Consider the following 13,974-nt stretch of genomic DNA (forward strand, 5'->3'; position numbering starts at 1 on the left):
GCCTCTTGTTGAGGGTGAAAGAGGAGAGTGCAAAAGCTGGTTTGAAACTCAACATTAAAAAAACTAAGATCATGGCATCTGGCCCCATCACTTCCTGGCATATAGAAGGGGAAGAAATGGAAACAGTGACAGATTTTACTGTCTTCGGCTCCAAGATCACCGCAGACGGTGACTGTAGCCATGAAATTAAAAGACACTTGCTCCTTGGGAGGAAAGCTATGGCCAAGCTAGACAGCATAGTAAGAAGCAGAGACATCACCTTGCCGACAAAGGTCCGTCTAATCAAAGCTATGGTTTTCCCAGTAGTAATGTATGGCTGTGAGAGCTGGACTATAAGGAAGGCTGAGCGCCAAAGAATTGATGCTTTCGTACTGTGGTGCTGGAGAAGACTCTTACGAGTCTCCTGGACTGCAAGGAGGTCAAATCAGTCCATCCTAAAGGAAATCAACCCTGAGTGCTCATTGGAAGGACAGATAATGAAGCTGAAGCTCCAATATTTTGGCCACCTAATGCGAAGAGAAAACTCCCTGGAAAAGACCCTGATGCTGGGAAAGACTGAAGGCAAAAGGAGAAGGGGACGGCAGAGGATGAGATGGCTAGATAGCATCACGGATGCAATGAATATGAACTTGAGCACGCTCCGGGAGAGAGCGCAGGACAGGAAGGCCTGGCATGCTATGGTCCATGGGGTCACGAAGAGTCGGACACGACTGAACGACTGAACAACAACAATCATTGACTGTTTGGCTAGTGGTAACAATCAACAAATGCCAAAGTTAAAAATAGTTTGATTTCCTGAAATAGAATAGTGGTATATAATTCAGTGAAAATTAAACACAGATAAATCCTATTAAATTGTATGGATTATTGTGATCAATATTATTCAATGATTTTTAAAAACCTGAAATTTAAGACCAGAGTTAAAGCTATCACATTTTGACTCAGACTCCAAAAAGCCAAGAAATTGGATGCTAACATGTGGCATGTTTGCTTGTCCCAGGCACTCCATCCTCCACATCTGGATTTGGGCCTGAAAAACCAAGGAAAAGTGTGGGTGCATGGAGGTGTGGATAAGTTGTAAACAAGCAGAATTTGCAACATTACACAACATCATTATTGATCATGGGGCATATGTATTAAAGCATCAGCCTCAGCTTCCAATTTCCTGGCTTTGTGGAGCCTGAGCCAACATGAGGTAGCCTTAAAAAAAGGTAAAGGTAGAAGTGTCCCCAACCAGTCGTGTCCGACTGTAGGGTGTGGTGCTCATCTCCATTTCTAAGCCGAAGAGCCAGCGCTGCCCGAAGATGCTTCCGTGGTCATGTGGCCAGCATGACTGAACACCGAGGTGCACAGAACGCTGTTACCTTTCCCGCCGAAGCGGTACCCATTTATCTACTTCCTGTCTAACCTGGCAGGGGTTTTTTTAATCACTGAATTTCCTTCGTTTTTGAAAAGAAAATTTCTCCCAAGGTATTTGAATCTGCTTTCTTGCAAGTAAACCTATATGAAACATAGGATTTTAAATACTTAATTAATGGTAATCATGATTTCATTTCAAGATGTACACTTTTTTTAAAGGTGTACACCTCCAACAAATAATAAATGCAGGTAACCATGTTTGCTAATGAGAACAAATCAAAAGCATAATAGTAGGGTAATACTTTTATTAGAAATAACCAAAAGTCACACTCTAAGGAGCCAGCTTTTGAGATATCCAGAAGACTATGCTGAATTATAAGAAAAATGAGAGTCTATTATCTCAGTTGACAGTTTCCTGTTACCCCTCCCCCACTGTCAAAATCGTAACAGGAACACTGGCATTCCTCTCAGAACATTGGAGAACAAGCAGCGTTCTAGCTTCAGAATGAAACTGAGCATGTCTTACATTTGAACCGCTGCCTGGACCTTCACCACACCAGTGAAAGGCACTGCTTCTCAATAAGCCTGAATAACCTACACCAGTTCACCAAAATTTGAAAGAAATATATGACATGCTGAGCCACATCTTGGCGTAAAAAGTACAAATGTGTCAATTTTCAGCATTTTTAATTTGCTGTACCTGTGGCAAGTTTTACTGGATCACTTTGAAATTCTGCAAAACTGTATACTTCCTCAAGTACATCATTGATGCCAAGTTTCACATTATTAGCTAAACAGGTGTCATTTTTATAAGCAGTAGAACTTTTGAGGCTTATAATGACAGAACCTTTTTTTTTTGTGACTGACCTTAACTAAAGAGGCACTCTTGTGCCCCTTTAATATAACAAGCTTAAAGTTTTTCAAAATGAATTACAAGAAAATAATGCAAGATCTCTAAGACTGCAGTACATTAATAAAGAATAAACATATATTTAACATCCTATATATTTAAGATTCGTATCTGCCAACGTCTGAAAATCTAAAAAAAAGACTTAAATCTTTTCCATACTCTGGTACAAAAGTGCTCAAATATAAATGGCAAAATACATGTTCAGTGCTGTCAGTTGTGAATTAAGCATACATATATAAATTGCCTGGTTTCCTCACAATAAAAACAGAAGAAATTATAATCAAAGAAGAAATAGCTGGCGGCTATTCATTATTTTTCAAGCAATTGTATCTGTAAACATACCGTATCCTGCTTCGGAATTTGAACTAAAACTGAAAGTAGTTGTTCCGTGTCCAGGAATCTTGAAATAACTGAAAAACAGAAGTCAGGCAAATCAATCAGCTCAATCTACAACCCAATTAAACCAAAGTATTGGGATTTAATCCCACTGTTGTCAATGGGACAGAGTCATCCTAAATAGGACTAGCGAGGAACAACAAGTTGTATTTACCAACTCATGCCCAGTCCTGCGGGCTCACACCAGCGAGCCTGGAAGGTGATGGTGGGGGGCAGAGGGTTGCCAAGCTTTTCTGCCCACTGGATCTTTGCTTTTACACACACGCACACATGCACACAATTGACAGAAAGAACCACCACTATGGGAGAACTGCCACAGCAGATCTCCCATAAGTGTGCTCCTTTCTGCCAGCAGAGTTCCAATGTGCCAGCTGTGTGTTTGTGTGTGTGTGCGCGCGCTGACTGAACTCTAAACTGCTTTAAATCTAAATATCAACATAGCCAAAAGAAGTTCGAATATTCATCAAAATATGAAGCTCTAATATCAGATCATATAAATCTGACTTAGTACCTAATATTCACATTGTGCCCACATGCAATAAATAAACCACGTATGCACTTTTAGATCAGCAATCCACAATTAAATTTAGCTGAATGAGTTTCAATAATTTTCAGCAACTGTTTTAAAAGTGAGCTATCATGCTGTACAACTACATTTTCCCCTCCACTTTTACCTTTGCAGTGTGTATGTGTTTTATTGATGGATCCAGTTATATACTACCTTTTGGGCTCCATAAGGGCCTCCAATATATAGATAGATGTGCCAGATTGTAAGGGGAAAATTTGCCATGTATTATTTTAAGGGTCAAGCCACATAACATATGAGATCTTTGCATTTTTTTTCTTCTTACTTTAATAAACTCTGGATTTCATCAGAGTAGCCACTGGGAGTGGTTGGGTTTAGTCCTTTTCCCCAATATTGTTTCACCTGTGTGAATTATTCCCCAAAGCAGCTATTAGCCTTGCACAGGGAAAAATATGGGAACATCCGTACCTGAATTTTCCCTCTGTGACATTAAGAGCAGCTTGCAGGAGCCAATTTGGGGATCCGGCACAGGAAGAAAGAGGTAAATACGCTTTTCCTCAGTACCACTGTTCTATTTCAAATTTAGAGATCCCTATACCCACAGACTGATTCAATTATGATCTCCTGCATTAGACCTAAATTATAGTAACAAACTGAGGCTGATCTAATGATACATTAATCCTACCAAGAGCTATGAAAAATAAAAATGTGATACTTTATACAGTGCCATTATTACCAACTTCCTTGTAGGAAGAACCCCAGAAGAAAGGAGGCCGGCAGGTGAATACCATTCTCGCTGCCCCACTCCCTCACAGCATCATTACCACCAACTGCCTTGGAGTAAGAATCCCAGAAGAGAGAGGCAGGCGAATACCACCTCAGACCCTGCTCCAGCTGGACTGTCATCATCCCCCACCCTATCCCAAAGCGGGCCATCTATTACCATCTCCCCTGGGAAGGAGCCTCATCACCTGTCATTTTTTAATATTATTTATTGTGATTGTATTAATGATTGTTGATATTACTTGTAAGCCGCCTTGGAAGGATTTGTAATCTGAAACTTGGAATATCAATAACTGCACTAAATAAATAAATGCTCTGGCCAAACCTTTATTAAAGGAAATATTTTCCTCCTTTTATAAAGCAATAATCAATTACCTGACTGAAGGCCAAAAAAGAGTTCCTCATCTTGAAGTAGCTCTTGAACAGAATCCAATCTTGTGTTAATGGTATCAGCATCAATCAGAGGCTCTAAAATATTAGACCTAAGTCTTCGGCTTCCCCCTGGTGTTTTAGTATAATTCAGAACGCCAAAAAGAGTATGACCATTCCTTTGAAAACAGCACAAATTTGAAAAATAATCTCACGAAATAAAATTGATACAAGCCAGTTTAAATATACATATTGTATTACACATCTAGTTTCACAACTGCTAATATTTTATTTTTAATTTATTTCTTATCCTGCCTTTCTACTTAAGATAACTGTTAAGCTGTTAACAGTTAAAAATAGTGCTTAAGATAACTAACAGTAATAAAATACATAACTAAAACATAAACACATCAATTCAAACACATCAGTTGAAAACACATTGTTTAAAAAGAAACAGCACCAACCAGTTAAAATCTAGTTCAGCAAACTAGTCAACTTAGGGTGCACTCCTATGCATGGTTAGAAAGAAAATGGCTGGCTGGGGCATGCTGGGAGTTGTAGTACTTTTTCTGTCTAAACATGCATAGGATTGCACCGTTAACAACCAAAGTCTTGCCTGAATAAAAATGTCTTTGCCTGCTGGCGGAAGGGCAATAAAGATAGAGTTAGCTTTGTCTCCCTTGGTAGGGAGTTTCAGAGTTTGGGAGCAGCTGCCAAGAAGGCCCTGTACTGTGTTGCTGCTAAACGTGCCTCTGATCAGTGGCAGGACAGAAAGGCCTCTCTTAAGGATGTGAAAACCTAAGTAGGGACATAAGGAAGGATGTGGTCTTTCAAATAGCCTGGGCCCAAGTTGTGTAGGGCATTACAGGTCATAATCAGCACTCTGAATTGTGGTCTGAAACAGACCACTAACCAGTGAAACTGTTGTAACAAAGAAGTTACACGTTCTCTATAAGTGGCCCCAGTCAACAGGTCGCAGGATTCTGGACCAGCTGAAGTTTCTGAACTCTTTTCAAAGGAAGCTCCATGTAGATCATGTTACAGTAGTCCAAATGGGATGTAACTCAGTCATGTGTCACTGTGACCAGATCTGCCATACCCAGTGCAGTTGGAGCACTAGCCTTAGCTGTGTAAATGTACTCTTGGCCACTACTTAAACCTGGGCAGGTATCAGAATTGGGCTTAGGCTCCCTGGTTTGGTTTCCGACTCTGATTCAGATTTGGAGGCAGAGCTAGAAGCCCAGCCAAAATAGGGAGTGGGGGAGGAAATTCCCCAAGCCTCTCCAGGAGTCAGCAAAGGATCTTCCCAGGGGCTTATTGAGCAGGAGAGCCAGGCTCAGAGACTGTCTTCCCCCTCCCAGTGGGAACCTGGCCACTTGTCAGAGGGAGAGGAAGCTCCAGAATTGACAGATGCCAGAGCCTGCCAGCGAGTTAAGTGGGTGGAGCCGAGAGGAGGTGGGAGGCATTCTGCCAGATTGGCTGCCAGTCAGAAGTTGAGTTGGGAGGATCGTCCCTGAAGGGAGGAGCCCAGAAAAAGCCTGTCGAAGATGGTGGGAAACCCGTCCATTAGTGCAACTGCCTTGCTTTTAGTAGCTCCCTTAACAAAAGCCCTATTTAGCTAATTAGGCCCAGAAGACAGCTCCCAGCCTTCGTGGATGCTACAGGTGTGAAGAGGTGCTATTAACAGAATAAAAGAGTTTTTGGATTGCACAGCTAATCTTTGTTGCCTCACTACTCAGCAAGAGGGCTTGGAATCCCCTACAGCATCCAGGTTCAGGGCTTGATTCAGGAGTACACACAAACTGTGAACTGGATAGGGATGGCGGAGAATTCCACCACAGACTCCAGTGAGGCCGAATTCCAGTGAATTCAGCCCCCCGGAGTCCATGGCGGAACGGAGCAATCCCCCCCGCCACCACGCGAAGTCTTGGCGGACCGGCTCCTACCTGCCTCCAGGGGGTCCAGATCTGGCCGCTGCTGTCTGCCATCCAGTCTGCGGCTGCGAATGGTGTCCCACGTAACGGACGCCATTTGCATCCCCGCTTTAGCCGTGATAGGCTACGTAAATATTTACGTAGCCTATCATGGCAAAGAACAGGGACGCAAATGGCGGAAGTCCGGCTGTGGGCGGCCCCAGCTGGCTGCTCCGCAGACTCACCATGGAGCAGATCCAGCCAGGGAGGATTCCGGGGGGGGGGGAACGGATCGCCTCCCCCCCCCGTCGAGGATTCCGGGAGAGGAACGGATCGCATCCCCCTCCAGCGGACCCCCCCGCAGATGCAGGTAAGTGGGGTTTCATACACTCCTAGAACCGGAGCCTTCCAGTGGAGTGTAATTCCATCCAACACAGATTGAATCTTTCTTCCCTGATCTACCTTTTGACTGACCAGGAACATTTCTGTCTTGTCTTCAGTTTGTTTGCCCTGATCCAATCCATTACCGACATCAAACACTGATTTAGAACTTGAATAACTTCTTGGATTTTAGATGGTGGTGGGCAACACACTAGCAGAAACTAGGTTCTGAACTATACGCAAGAGAAGAATCTGTCAGGAGCGCCCTAGCTGCCTCTTGCAGTCCCCTCCAATAGCCAACTCACAGGACACAGACGACGAGGATTCTTTCCAAGGCTTTATTCCTTTATTACTTTATGTCTCTTTCAGATACTAATCACTAGCGATTAAGCAAGGAACAGCACTGGGGAAAGATAGCAGAGTAGCCTAAGCTCCAGGTAAGGCAGTTGGTTCCCGTTTGAAGGAGAACCACAGGAAGACTCTGAACTTATGGGCTATGGAGAGATCATCCCTCTTTCCCTTGGGTCCTCAGGACGCGACCATTGTTTGAGCGCCAAACAAGCGGAGTACCTCCTTTCGGCGCCCTCCATCTGTCGTCGCTCCCTGTGTCTGTGCTGAGCATCCAGCAAGCCCCCTCCAGCACTCTCTCACTGCCAGGGTCACTATCTATCCCAGGAACGCTGGCAGGAGGAATCTCTGCCAGCTGCTGTGCTTGTGAGAGATGAGCAAGCTCCTCTCCCATGGATTGCTGTTCTTCCTCAGAATCAGAGCTGCTCTGGGGCTCTCCACCCTGACAGAATCTAACTAAAGTTGTGGAACCCGTCATGCAACCTTATTGTGAAACCGTATCGTGCAACTTGTTGCATCATGGAAAGAGTCAGCAGAGCTCCACGGCACTATTTGAGTTTGAGGAACGACACTGTTAGATACTGCCCAAGAAAGTTTCAAGCCTTTCACGTTACAGTGCATTTAGTACAGCACCAACAACTTTGTAGGGGTTGTGGCATATAAAGAGCTGCTCCAAACTTACTCTTCATGCACAGAAGAAGGACAGTAGTTCAAGAGCAAATTCAGGCAGTTATTATGCAATAGTTCTGGCATACAGATATACATTTGTTAAAGATCCAAGCTATGCATTTTGCCTATCACTGTGTGACTGTAAATACATACAAAGCTTTCTTCAAAGGCATACATTTTGTTTCTCAGTGAAAAGGGAATAATTTACTCAGACTGCGCCAAATGAAAGTATTGTGATTAGAACAAATGAATAAGTGAGACAAAATTTTAACTAACCATTTCTATAGATGTTATCAAGAATTAGAATTGCTCAGGAATTGTATGCTCCATCAAGTGAAATAAGGATTGACTTCACAAGAATTTACATCAGCAATATATTGAAATAAAACCCACATTTACCATTTGCGTCTGCAGTGGAAGAGAGATTAACATAGAAAGGGGGGATGGAAATAAACTGCAACGTCAATGCAAACACTAGACTGGCAACTAAAGGGTAAAGACCCAAGTGAGCAGAATGGTACCAGGCAGAGGCTAATATTGTTCAATAAATGCAGTCGTAAGCCAGCCCTCTGGGAGGAGTTTTTATATCTTGTACCAAATGAACAGAACAAGAGTACACACCAAAGCCCAATAAGATTGTTTTTTTGTTTTGCTTTGATTGGCTGGGTGGGTCCAGGAAGTGGTAAATTCTTTGCTCTGTCAGGGAGTGGTTCCTGCTGCCTTGAAAGAGGCTGTAGTGTGCCCTCTCTGGAAGACACCCTCCCTGGACCCAGAGGTGTGTGAGAACTATCACCCCATCATTAATATCCCCTTTTTAGGCAAGGTGCTTGAGCATGTGGTGGCTGGGCAGCTTCAGATATTCTGGATCCATTTCAGTCTGGTTTCAGGCCAGGGTACAGCACTGAAACGGCCTTGGCTTCTCTGACTGACAACCTACTCTGGGTGAAGCACAGGGGGAGTCCTACCCTGTTGATTTTCCTGGATCTCTCAGCGGCTTTTGACACCATTAATCATGGTGTCCTACTGGATTGGCTCTGCAGGATGGGAGTTGGGGGCACTGTGCTACAGTGGTTCTGCTCCTACCTGCAGGGCCGATTCCAGAGAGTGCTTTGGGGGATTCCTGTTCTACCCCATGGCTATTACGTTGTGGGGTGGCACAAGGTTCTATTCTATCCCCCATGCTGTTCAACATCTATATGAAACCGTTGGGTGAGGTCATTAGGAATTTTGGGGTGGGGTGTCACCAGTATACTGATGATACTCAGCTCTATTTCTCCTTGTCGTCTGAGTCAGCTGAGGTGGTGAAGGTGCTGGACCAGTGCCTGGAGGCTATAATAGGCTGGATGAGGGCCAATAAACTGAAGCTAAATCCTGACAAGATGGAAGCTCTGTGAATTAGTGGTTCCTGAGTCCAGGAATTGGGTAAGTGACCAGTCCTGGATGGGGCTGCACTCCCCCTGAAGGAGCAGGTGCGTAGCTTGGGAGTACTCCTAGATTCATCCCTGGAGCCCCAGGTGGACTCTGTAGCCCGGAGTACTTGGGGCCAGCTATGGCTAGGGGTGGACAAAAGTCCCTTACCTGTCGTCGAAGGACGTTCACAGTGGGGGGGAGGCGCTTCGCTGCTCCCCCCGCGAAGTTCAGGCCGAGGGGGGGGGAGGCTTCCCGCCTCGCCCCGGCCGAAATTCAGGCCGGGGGGGAGGCTTCCCGCCTCGCCCCGGCCGAAATTCAGGCCGGGGAGGAGGCTTCCCACCTTGCCCGGCCACGAACGCGAAAGTTAAAACAAAAAACGCCCCCTGATAGGCTACGTGACAATTCACGGTAGCCTATCACGGCTAGATCTGCAAAGTCAGCCGTGATAGGCTACGTCAATCGTCACGTAGCCTATCACGGGTGACTTTAAAAAAAAAAAAAGCGTGTACGCTAATGGCGGCCCCCATAGGGAGCCGCCATTCGCGTTCCTTATTTGGTCGCTGTAGTCTACGTAAATGTTTACGTAGGCTACAGCAACCAAATAAGGAACGGGAATGGCGGCTCCCTATGGGGGCCGCCATTATCCGTACGCGCTTTTTTTTTTTTTTAAAGTCACCCGTGATAGGCTACGTGACGATTGACGTAGCCTATCACGGCTGACTTTGCAGATCTAGCTGTGATAGGCTACGTGTATCGTCACGTAGCCTATCAGGGGGCGTTTTTTTTCTTTTTTCTTTTATTGCAATGGCGGCGGCGGCAGCCGGTCGAAAGACCGGTTGCCACTCCCGCCCCGCTCGAACACCCACCAAACCGCCGGCCGGACCCGCCGCCGGGAGGGACATTTGGCGAAGGTAAGTCCCGTCCTGGGGGGGGTGCGGGGTGCGGGGGGGTTCGGAGGATTTCTCCCCGAAACTTGTTCGGGGGGCCGAACACGTTGGCGCTCGGCCCCCCGAAGTTTCGGGGAGAAATTCTCCTCCATCCCTAGCTATGGCCTTTCCTGGACAGGGATAACCTAGCCACAGTAGTACATGCACTGGTAACTTCCTGATTAGACTATTGCAATGCACTTTATGTGGGGCTGCCCTTGAAGACAACTTGAAAGTTGCAGCTAGTGCAAATTGCAGCAGCTAGACTGCTGACCAGAACACCTCATAAAAGTCATACAACACCAGTTTTAAAGGAATTGCACTGGCTGCCAGTACGCTTCCAGTCAGAATTCAAGGTTTTGGTGATGACATTTAAAGCCCTAAGTGGCTTGGGACCTCGATATTTGAGGGAGCACCTCTTCCTATATATGCCTGCCTAAGGATTGAGATCTGTTGGAGGGGCCCTCCTCTGCATCCCACCAGTGCAAGACATACACCATGGTGGGATGTAGGAGAGGGCCTTCTCTGCTTTGACACCCTGGTTGTGGAATGCCCTCCTCTTGGAGGCCCAATTGCCGCAGACATTGGTCTCATTTCAGTGCCAAGTAAAAACATGGGTTTTTACTAGGGCTGTGCACCACCTCATTACGAAGCCCGAATAACGAGAAGCAGGCTATTTTGGAGCAAAAGCCTCATGATACGAGGAGATTCAGATCACAGCACTACTGAGGCACCCTGGAGCAAAGCACTCCCCATCACGAAATGCCTCCTCCACCTCGTATATTCAGAGCTCTACTGAATGCCTCAGCAGTCCAGACAGGCTGTCTCCAAAATGTATCAACTTCTCAATGTTCACGTGGAGGGGCATGATGAGGAGGAAGGAGGGAGAGGGAAGACGGAGGGAGGCAAGAAGGCGAGTGCAGGAGGAGGAGGGAGTATGTTTTGGCAAATAGGAACCCTCAGCCAGAACCGACGCTAGCAGTCTCCAGTCAGAGAGAGCAGTGGAGGAAGGGGGTATATATACTTCAGCAAAAGGCTGTGTTCAGTCATTGCACTAGCTGTGTACTTGGGAGAGAGGGCTGGTGTGGGTAGATGATTGTGTGTGCGCACGTGCATTCCTAGGAGATGTTCCTTCAATTTATTCAATTTTGATCGCCTTTAGGCTTTCCTCAGAATTTAAATTAAAAGGAAACCGCTTGATTGTACTGAGAACATTCCCTTCCCTTGCTCCTTGATCATCTGTCCCCATTGAGATGGTGTCTTTTGCAGCACCTCATCCAGCTGCTTTCTCCTATATCTTTGTACCTCCAACTCGTTGGTTATTTGTATTTGATTAGATTCATCTCTCCTTTCCATATTTTTTCAAACTAACATAGCTTTTCCTTGCAAGTTGCTGCTATGCCCCCCCCCTCCATTCCTGTGTTTGTTTATCTTGATTTTGGACTCCGGAAAAGGCTGCATTCATTGTGTAACATCGACCCTTACTTCTGCTTTCTCCGTTCTATTTCCTTGTCATTTTTGTCAGTCAAATCTGTCTCTTTTAGATTTTTACAAACCCAGTCTTATTTCGATTTTTAAAAACAAACATTGACTTCTGGGCATGTCCCCACCCCACTTTTACGTCATATTCAAGTATTTAGTTTTTTCTTACTTTCTAAATTCTTAAAGAAAGGCATAGTATAGCAGCCTATGTGTGTAGCGTTTGTGTCCCCCTGCCCCTGTGCTGAAGTGAACCATCTGTGTCTTCTCTGTGTTGATCCTCCCAAAACAGAAATTAAAGAAGGGGTTTTTTTAAATGAGGGTTTGATTTGGCTGTTACCTAATTATCTGCGCTATCACCTTGTATTTCTTTATCCTGCCTTCTATAAAAGAACATGAAATATAAAATAATAAATTAAACACACCCGTCATTTGCTTAGGTACTTCTGCTTCTCTTTAGCTCTTGTGTGCCTGTGTCCATGTGCATGCTAGGCTGTAGTTCCACCAACACTTTATGTGCAAGTTTTAAGGCAGTGTTGAAAAAGCACAAGACACATAGCATTTAAATTAATTACCTTCTTATTCCAATAACAGTCCACTGTATGGCAAAGCAATTCAGCGCAATATGAGGCAACTTTGGGGTGTTGGTAGGGGCAGGGCTGGGGAGAAGTTACAGCTCTTTGTTTTGGGAGTTTTCCTGGAAAAAATAAAATTTCACCTGCGCCTTACACACAAGCCAGTGGGTCAAATTGCCTGGAATTTGGCAAGTGGGATGCCTTCGAGGGGGGCTGGGAGGGGACCAGATGTCACACACATCCTTGGAAACAGGGAGAAGTTACAGCTCTTTGCTTCCTGAGTTTCTTTGGAAAACCTCCAATTTCACCAGTGCCTTGCACAAAAGCCAGTGGGCCAAAGTGCCTGAACTCTAGTGGGTGCGATGCCCTCGAGGGGTGCTGAGAGGGACCCAGGTTTCCCACATCTCCATGGAAAAAGGAAGAAGTTACAGCTCTTTGCTTTGGGAGTTTTCCTGGAAAAAGTCAAATTGCACCTGCGCCTAGCACACAAGCCGGTGGGCCAAACTGCCTGGGCTTTGGAGGGTGCAATGCCCTCAAGCAGGGCTGGGAGAGGCCAAGGTGTCATGTGCATGTGTGGAATCAGGGAGAAGTTACAGCTCTTTGCTTGGAGAGTTTCTTTGGGAAACCTCAGATTTTAACTCCGCCTAGCAAAAAAGAACACTGGGCCAAAGTGTCTGAAATTTTGCAGGTGGCCTCCACTCCAGGGGGATGGAGAGGTCCCCAATATTCATGCCTGTATCCTAAAAACTGGAAAGGTTATGACTGTTTGTGTTTTCCCATGCAAGTCAATGTGAAAATGCCAAAACAGCATGATCCGGATAGCCAAATCTTGCTTCAGATTCGGATTCGAGTCAGATCGGAGGGAGTCCGAATTGGTCCGAGGCAGATCGGGGTCACGTCAGATGATCTGAAGCAGCATCCAAAGTGGATCACGGAGCCCGTGCACAGCCCTACTTTTTACCAAAGGCTTTGAGGGTTAAATGCATTCCCTCAAGTAGCACACTGTTTTAACTGTTTTATTGTTTTAAATTTTTAATTGGAATTAGCTTGCTTAATGGTTTAATATGTTTTAGTGGTTTTAATTATTTATTGTTTTATACTGCTTAAATTTATTTTATCTGTATGCCGCCCTGAGATCTTAATGATATAGGGTGTGATACAAATCTTTTAAATATATAAATAAATTGTAGCAAAATAGGGAGCGGGGGAGGTGAGTTAATTTACCTGCAGGGCCTGTTGCATCATGCTGGGCACCTCTGGGTGCCATTTTTGCATGCCTCCCATGGGCGCCTGGCTTACTATGGGTTGTTGTATCATGCAAACCCAGGCAGCAGGGTTGTTTGAGAGTTAAGACAACCTTTAGATAACCATGGCTTGTTTTAGGTTCTTTGAGTGTTGTCTAACCCTCAAACAGCCCTTGCCTCCTGGTTTTGCACAACATGACAATCCACAGCAAGCTGGGCGCTTATGAAGCCATGCAAAAATGGCACCTGTGGATGCCCAGCACAATGCAACAGCCCCCGCAGGTAAATTAACTCATGGTGGCCTGTCATGTTGTGCGAACCAGGTCAAAGTGTATTATAGCTCAATGTATACTACAGACTGGAAGAATACACATATTAACGAAAACTCTCCTAGTGTAGTAACTGAAAGTAAATTTCAGTTCTGAAATCTGACTTGCAGTTCACAAGTTGATTAGGAAACAAGTTGAACATATGGCCAGTTTATACAATCTATTTGTAAGTGCATCCAAGCACTTGAATCCCTTCACAAATCCCATGTCTGGAAAATGTTATATGCAATTTGGCTCTAAAAATGGAAAGGAAATAAGGGAAGGGCTGGATGTTTCAAACATTTGCCTTTCATACACACACATACACACACACACACACACACACACCAAATTGTGTATGTGTGTGGGGATCTGGGT

At 45.1% G+C, this 13,974-nt stretch overlaps 1 protein-coding gene across 1 annotated transcript in view; it reads right to left on the bottom strand.

The window, feature by feature from the left end:
* MSH4 (mutS homolog 4) overlaps positions 1-13,974 on the bottom strand; it is a 67,244-nt gene that overhangs the window by 34,608 nt on the left and 18,662 nt on the right. Inside the window, exons 7-8 of the mRNA XM_084848232.1 lie at positions 4,350-4,522; positions 2,612-2,679 (exon numbers count right to left, since the gene is read on the bottom strand). Coding sequence (XP_084704358.1) covers positions 2,612-2,679; positions 4,350-4,522 — 241 coding nt within the window. The remainder of the gene's footprint in view (positions 1-2,611; positions 2,680-4,349; positions 4,523-13,974) is intronic.

This window comes from Heloderma suspectum, chromosome 4 (assembly GCF_057233095.1).
Source record: "Heloderma suspectum isolate Gila_16-S chromosome 4, 16-S_ref, whole genome shotgun sequence".
In the NCBI taxonomy this organism is placed as follows: Eukaryota; Metazoa; Chordata; class Lepidosauria; order Squamata; family Helodermatidae; genus Heloderma; species Heloderma suspectum.